At 33.5% G+C, this 8,053-nt stretch overlaps 3 protein-coding genes across 7 annotated transcripts in view; 2 read left to right on the forward strand and 1 right to left on the reverse strand.

Moving 5' to 3' along the window:
- LOC108744449 (synaptotagmin-16) overlaps positions 1-4,899 on the forward strand; it is a 37,327-nt gene extending 32,428 nt beyond the window's left edge. For 3 of the 5 annotated variants that reach the window (XM_018480217.2, XM_025980837.1, XM_025980836.1), the window contains exons 5-9: positions 482-706; positions 2,310-2,576; positions 3,582-3,745; positions 3,935-4,076; positions 4,503-4,703. In XM_018480217.2, the coding sequence (XP_018335719.1) occupies positions 482-706; positions 2,310-2,576; positions 3,582-3,745; positions 3,935-4,076; positions 4,503-4,703 (999 nt within the window). Of the gene's footprint in view, positions 1-481; positions 707-2,309; positions 2,577-3,581; positions 3,746-3,934; positions 4,077-4,502 lie in introns of all 5 variants that reach the window. The other 2 variants (XM_018480213.1, XM_018480214.2) reach the window with 2 other exon arrangements.
- Positions 4,900-5,042: 143 nt separating this feature from the next.
- Positions 5,043-6,973, forward strand: LOC108744450 (protein farnesyltransferase subunit beta). The gene has a single exon (XM_018480219.2). The coding sequence runs from the start codon at positions 5,642-5,644 to the stop codon at positions 6,848-6,850; it is 1,209 nt and encodes a 402-aa protein (XP_018335721.1). The 5' UTR covers positions 5,043-5,641; the 3' UTR covers positions 6,851-6,973.
- Positions 6,974-7,469: 496 nt separating this feature from the next.
- Positions 7,470-8,053, reverse strand: part of LOC108744441 (NADH dehydrogenase [ubiquinone] iron-sulfur protein 5) — a 2,270-nt gene continuing 1,686 nt past the window's right edge. The window contains exon 3 of the mRNA XM_018480199.2: positions 7,470-7,564. The gene's annotated coding sequence lies outside the window, so the exon portion shown is untranslated. The remainder of the gene's footprint in view (positions 7,565-8,053) is intronic.

The following is an 8,053-nucleotide window of genomic DNA, read 5'->3' on the forward strand; positions in this document are numbered from 1 at the left end:
TTAATTATTACTATTTCAACGAATTATTTCATCAAATTATCAAGATTACTGACAATGAGTTGGTTTTAATTATGTAGTTTTTTTCTGGGGTGGCGGCTAAATAATTACATAGCTATATTTTTTTTGTAACTTTTCGGTTTATTCAACTATCTTCAGACTTTTGGGTGTTACTCAATGTATACAGAGATTAACTTAATTTTCAACATTCTATCGTGCTTTACAATTATGCAGTTGTTAAACATGATAGAATGTTTAAAAATAAGTTAACATCTGTGTACAAGCAGTAGCACCTGAAAAGTCTGAAGATGATTGAATAAACCGAAACGTTACAAAAAACATATAGGTAGTTGTGTAATTATATGACCGTCGCCCTGGAAAAAACTACATAATTTGATAGTAACGGTCAAGAATCTAACTTAAGTTAGTTTTAATATTATTGCTTATTGTCGATCGCAACGTTTTTTTATTTATCCATCAAAAGCAGTGCATCCTGGTGATGAACCCGAGCGAGGCCGATCTGGAAAGCGGAGATTTGTTATCAAACTTAGAGTCGGATCGACTAGAACCGCAAACGTTTCAGATAAGCAGATGTGGTCAACTCGAAATAGCTTTACAATACGACGCCCCCATGCGTAAGATGACCGTGCACGTCCTTCAAGCGAGAGACATACCGAGTCGGGATCGTGGTCAACCCACTCATACACAGGTACGACCTTAGAGCATTTGTAAACAATGTTCCTTGAAGTTTTTCCTGTTCAGTGAAAAAAGTTGTTTACAGTGGAAATTGAGTCGTTTTTTTTTTTTTGGTCTTCCTAACTGTAACATAATTTTTAAAAAAAGGAAATCATCATGCTCCCCTAACTTCCCTATATTTTTTACGATAAAGGTCTAGATGATGGCCCAATGAGGGTGGGGGGGGGGCGGTCGAAAGAGGAGGTCTCCGCCACCACTGCACCATAAAAAGTTCGTGGCGGTCTCACCCCCATAAAAAGTTATGAGGGTTATATGATGGCCCCCACCCCCGAAGGGGGTTGGGGTGGGGGGATCGAAAGAGGGTGGTCATCTCAGTAAAACTCCATAAAAAAATTGAGGCGGTCTCACGCCCATAAAAAGTTATGGGGGTTGAAAGTTGATTATTTTCACAATTTTCATACACTATAATTCAAATAAAATAATTATTTTCAAGCGAGTGGAGGTGGGGGGATCGAAAGGGGGTGGTTACTTGAACAAAACCCGATAACCTAACCTGACCTAACCTAACCTATTAATAAAGATATTTAAATAACGTTTTATATAACTTTCTCGATATTTTTATGTATTTTTCATTAGTTTTACCTTCGAATATTGTTTGAGAATGACTATATAAATATTTACATGCCTAGAAATGTATAAAAATTGACATATTTATTAACTTTGAACCCCCATAACTTTTTATGGGGGTGAGACCGCCACGAACTTTTTATGTTACAGTGGTGGGGGAGACCTGCTATTTCGATCCCCCCACCTCCACCCCCTTCGGGGGTGGGTACCATCATCTAGACCTTTACCTTTTTTACTTTTAAGTAGAGTAGAATATACGTACGAATTTACAAAACAAACTAGGTAATTTCGGAAAAGCATTTGCTGTAACCATGCCATCCACAGGATAAAAGAACAAAAGCAATTGGGGATGGGAAACCATTTTGTCTACGGTCTACTGGGGTGCCGACAGGCCCATTAAAAACTGTGGTTACATCGGAGTTGTCGTTATACTTGATGTTATTAAAGTTCAAGTTGTACTGTACATACATATTTTAATTATTATGAACATCACCATATACCTTCAATACAATTTAAAAAAATTCGCTAAATGCCTAAATTACTAGTTGAAGGGACCGTCGATTGGTCGGGGGGTGGGGGGTGGGGGGTAGGATGAGTGTAGGGTTAGGGATGGTCCTATAGATTACTAGATTCAGAGGGGTGGAGGCGCAAGGGGGGGAACCAAATATAATAAAGGCATAGGAATTTTGGTTTCAAGCATTTGTTGCTCAAAGGAAATCAAGTAAAATCCGCAGCACGTTTCTAAATTAATCTGTTGGTTTCTAATCTTCGATCACTTTTGCAGATTAAATATCTTTGGGCAAACAGTTGTTACGTAACCATATTTAATTAACTTATTAAAGTTCTTTGTTTAACTACCAATTTAATTAATGTTTCATTATTGTGTTATTCACAAAAGCCCTGTCCTTGCATTTTTTTTGATTCTCTAAAAGAATTGGTAGATACTAACAAATAATTTGACGTTGGACTGGTTTGTTTGATTTTCACAGGTGCGTCTAATTTTGCTTCCTAGCAAGAAGCAAAAACACAAAACGAAAATCCGTTCTGGCGAAAATCCACAATATCTCGAGAGTTTCTTACTGCACCGCGTTAATCCCGAAGACGTCAACTCCATGGGTCTGCGACTTAGACTATATGGCTGTGAACGTATGAGAAGAGAACGTCTTATCGGGGAAGCTATAGTTAGTTTCGCTAACATTAACCTCGAGTTCGAAAACAACCTCTGGTTGAACCTAGAACCAAGAGCCAATTTAGCGGTAAGTACGTTAGATCGAAATTTTTATAAAAAATTCCTAATTTATTAAAATTAATATGAAATCAACTTCATTTCTTCACACTACAACAGATTACCTCAAGTTAATGGGAAAAAATTTGTTGCTGCTGTCAGACCTACGTCGGGAATCAAATCCGGGCTCTTGGCTTTATGAACATGTACTCTTACCACTAAGCGTGAGCCAGGGGCCCGAGTTCTATTCCTGGCGAAGGTGTGATAATAGCAATAATTTTTTTTCTCATTTTTTTCTCTCTCCAATTTCATACCTCAGTAAATCGAAAGTTTCCTTCAAACCTTCAATAATAAAAATTTTTTAGTTACACTAGTTAAACTTAATTTTAGAGATCAATTTGCGAAATAACGTGTTTTTTTTATGTAATTTTCTGTCTGAATCAAAACGTTTTATTTCATATCTCCTTTTAAACTGAGGAAATTTCTCTGAAATGTTATAACTAGGGTGGCATTTCTTAGAAGTACTATTTACTAAAAAACAGTTTATATTCCATTTTCTCATTATTGAAAATACCCGAAGAAAGATGCTTTAAGAAAATAATGTCGAGAAGTCATGCCAAGCAGGAATAATTTTAAATCCTCTTTATACTTACAAACGATTGAAAAAAACAAAGTAAAATTGAAATGCCTTTTGACGTTGGTTCATTCCGATGTCGATAACAAAACGACTTGTTTGGAAAATTTTCTAGACGTAGAGAACATTGTAACAAAGGAAAATATTTTCCTTGCATCGTCTTTGAACGATGATACGATAAAAATGACATTGTAAAACGATAAAAACTGAAACATGAACGACTGGCTTTTTTTTTGTGGGGAGGAGGCAGTTCGTGCTTTTTTTGAGTACGCAGAAATAGATCTACAAAGCCATATTTCGCACTTAGATTTTTTTTGACACTATATAATACAAGAATTTTTCCCTTTTTTGTTTTTCCTGAACATATCCCCGGTAGCCTTTATAAAATTGTCTTATTTTCAGTTAAACGGATGCACTACGGACATGATGAGTCTTTCTAGATCAGACAGCACTGGCTCGACTCATTCTATGCAACACGGTGGCGTTCCAGAATTACTTTTGGGACTTTCTTATAACGCAACTACCGGACGTCTAAGTGTGGAAATTGTTAAGGGATCACATTTCAGGTAGGTGCAGAGGAAGTGCAAAGAAAAACGTATTACAAGTTGCTTAATGCTTGCTTTCGATATTCACTGTTTAAGGAATTTAAACGTTTTTTTATATGACGTTTTTTAAATTAGAAAAAATGCATTTAATAAATTGCTTACCATTTCTTTTTAAAATACTTCAAAACATTAAATTTTTTCTTATTTTAGAAACTTGGCCTTAAATAGAGCTCCTGATACTTACGTTAAACTTCACCTGGTTAGTAGTACTGGCCAACAATTGGGATACAGCAAAACGACAGTCAGGAGGGGGCAGCCAAATCCACTCTTTAAGGAAACTTTCATCTTTCAGGTAAGTCAACCAACTCTTTTAAAATATTAAGGTCAAGAAGATCAGGCTTCATAAGCTAATATTTGGGCTTAATTTGGAACTTTATCACTCCAAAGCTAATTAACACATTAATATAATGTTTTGGAGAAACGTTTAGGCTGTCCTAATTAGAACGATTACCTTAAAAACGTATTTTACCTTGATAAAGCGTTTACACCATTCCCTATTGCCGTCTTTATTTTGCTCTACAATATGGAGAAAATCGAAACAGTAACATTATCTTTATAGAAATATTCCCGAAAAGTAGACATAAACTTTTTATTAAAAAGTAATGAAACTTTCTATTATTTACAATAATTATTTAAAGAAGTATAAACATTAAAACTCGATGACTCCATTTAATAATCTCTTTCTTGATCGTGAGTCAATCTTGTTGCCCCTTTATAGGTAGCTCTGTTCCAACTAGCAGACGTTACCTTAATGGTATCAGTTTATAACAGAAAGGGGGTGACAAAAAAGAAAGAGATGGTAGGTTGGTTTAGTTTGGGTTTAAACTCGAGCGGTGCTGAGGAACTTGCCCACTGGATGGATATGAAAGAGTTCCAACAGGAACAGATATGTCGATGGCACGTACTTATACATTCATAAACATGATGGAAACATAAATAAAAAGTGGATCTTTCATATACTTATGTGTAAGCGTAAAATAACGTCAAATGTGCACCGTTTAATCGGATGCTTATTTCCTCTAAAGTGTCTTAATTTGTAATCAAACTTGCGATCTTTAAAATACCCTTGAAACGATTTTTAAGATATTCTTAAATAATAATATAAATGATAAAACATTTGTACTTAACTATAAAAATGAAACAGAAAGGGGCATCGATTTCAGTCAAAAAATGAAGTGTTATTCTAAAAGTATTATTTCAAAATTTTATTATTATATTCGTTTCCTAGTTTTATTTGTATCTATTTTATATATTACCAAATTACACCGGGACCATTTTTTATCTGTGAAATTGCGGGATTACGTACCGTAGAATTTTCATTTTAGACGATTGTATGAAGTGGTGTTTTGTTTTATTTGTCGAATGTACATTAGTGCTTCAAGGTCGACGATGAAGATGATGACGCATTTGCGCAAAATAATCGATACTGTTAAAGATTAAATGGTTGCATAAGTAAGGAAACAAATTTACCCGCCTAAAACCAGAGAGTTTACTGCAAATTTATAAGTTGCTTGAAGATTATGGACAGTAAAATACAAAATCGGTATTTCCTAGCATCAGAGTTACAGTTACATATATGCTTAATTGACTGTATAATATATTGCTCATATTTGTTATAAAGTACGAAATGCCCTTCGATTTATTAGTGTGTAGAGCATCTATGGTGTGATGGTCGATGGTATGAAATGCTTCAAAAACTGTCAAACGATAAGATAACCTCAAATCTGTGAATTAAAAATTTAAATACTAAAAGAAATCTAAAAACTAGAGTTAACAGGACAAACAGTATGTAAAAAGTAAAAAATATAACCTCTCAATTATCACTGTTAGGTAAGGCTTAATGTTTTCTAAAAGAAAATGGATGCCTCAACTTTTGTAAACTTCTTGCGAAGACAAAAATTTAATGATGAAGGAGTCTCTTCAATAACCTCTCAAGAGCAGATGAAAGTAGAAGAGCATATATTTAGTATATACAGAGATTTTAGTTTACGTTATGAATTAGACAAAAGTTTACCTAAATTATTAAAATGGGAACATGCAAAATTTTTAATAACCAGTTTATCAAATTTACCTGGAACATATGAATGCTTAGATGCTAGTCGAACTTGGATGTGTTATTGGATATTACATGCACTAAGTCTTTTGAATATTAAGTTGCCTGAAGATATCAAAGATGCTGTGATTGAATTCCTAAAAAAATGTCAACAACCTGATGGTGGTTTTGGAGGAGGACCAGGTCAATATTCTCATCTTGCTACAACATATGCTGCTGTAAACAGCTTGTGTATAATAGGAAGCCAAAAAGCATATGATGCCATTGATCGTGAAGCTTTGCAAAAGTTTATTTGGGACTTGAAATCACCTGATGGTTCCTTTAGGATGCATAGAAATGGAGAAGTAGATGTGAGAGGTGCTTATTGTGCAATTTCTGTAGCAACACTGACAAATATCCATACCAAGGAATTATTTGAAAAGACTGCAAATTGGATTGTAAGTTGTCAGACATATGAAGGTGGTTTTTCTGGATATCCTGGAACTGAAGCACATGGTGGATATACATTTTGTGGTATAGCAAGTCTAATATTACTAAATAAAGGCTGCCTTTGTGATTCATCGGCACTTTTGAGGTGGCTAGTAAATAAGCAAATGAAATTAGAAGGAGGATTTCAAGGGAGAACAAATAAATTGGTTGATGGCTGTTACTCTTTTTGGCAAGGAGCAATATTCTCATTAGTGAACGTTTTAATCAATAAAAATAATGTGTATCATTCATGTCTCCTGTTAAGTGAAGAAGCTTTACAGAGATACATATTGGTATGTTGTCAGCATAGTGGGGGTGGTCTTTTGGATAAACCTGGAAAACCGAGAGATATTTATCACACCTGTTATACCTTAAGTGGTCTTTCAGTTGCCCAACATTCAAAAAGGGAAGCAAATATTGTAGGATCCTCAGAAAATGAACTAGCTGAAACTCATCCACTGTATAATATTACCCCTGATATGGTTTTAAAAGCTTTGACTTATTTTGGACAACTTGAAATACCAAATACAAAATCAAACTTGTGACACTTGCTTGCAAAAATGAGTTGTGCAAACTTTAATTATTTTATTAAATATGTATATTAGTCCTTCGTAAAATCATTCTTGATCTAGACATTTAAAGGTGTTGAATATACATTTAAGAAATAATTATAGAAGTGCTTCTTTTTGTTTCATCAATAATAAAAAGGGAATTTTACTGGATTTTTATACAAAATATCGTTTACATACTGTAGTTTTTTGTAATATAAATATTAAGTATTTTCTGATAAGGCCACATTAAAGATAAAGACGTGGCTGTTATGTTTATTTACATACTTCCTTAATAAAAAATTCTTTTCAAACTGAAATTAAGTTTGGCTGAATTTAAAAATTTATTTAATTTGAAATCAGTTTCTGAATTAAATATTTATCAGGCTTTTAACACCATATGTGTATATATATATACTTTTTAAGAAACATTTAGATATGCAGCGTTTATGAGAAAATTAAAGAACAGGTTACTAAAAAGTAATTACAAGTTTAGTATATAAAATAGCAGCCAAACTCGTATATAATGTTTGTCAAGGAAGTTTTGTGATACTAAAGAATTTGATTAATTGAAAATGGCACAATTTATACCTGCTACTGTATGTAAATAACAATGTTGGGCATTATACAAATCTATAATACTTGTTAAGTGTTTATTACAACAAAAAAAACACAAACTAACTATGAATTTGATGTGGTTTGTCCGAAAATCTGCAAAAAAAAATGTTAACGATATTTTTTGCCACTTAATAATATCTATATAAATTGTATTACCAATGTGATTTATATATTAAACATAAATATCAAAATATACTTTATCCCCAACAAATTTTGTTGTTGAGAAGATATCACACTCAAAAGTAATGTATACCATACAAACTATTTTCATTTATCCTTAGAAATTTGTATCAATTATAATTTATAATTTACATTTTAACATGTAAGAATAACTTTATCATAAAAAATGTAAATATATTTATTCCGACGCCCCCATGCGTAAGATGACCGTGCACGTCCTTCAAGCGAGAGACATACCGAGTCGGGATCGTGGTCAACCCACTCATACACAGGTACGACCTTAGAGCATTTGTAAACAATGTTCCTTGAAGTTTTTCCTGTTCAGTGAAAAAAGTTGTTTACAGTGGAAATTGAGTCGTTTTTTTTTTTTTGGTCTTCCTAACGGAGAAAAACATAGTACTA

This window comes from Agrilus planipennis, unplaced genomic scaffold (genome assembly GCF_000699045.2).
Source record: "Agrilus planipennis isolate EAB-ADULT unplaced genomic scaffold, Apla_2.0 scaffold29, whole genome shotgun sequence".
Lineage (NCBI taxonomy): Eukaryota > Metazoa > Arthropoda > Insecta > Coleoptera > Buprestidae > Agrilus > Agrilus planipennis.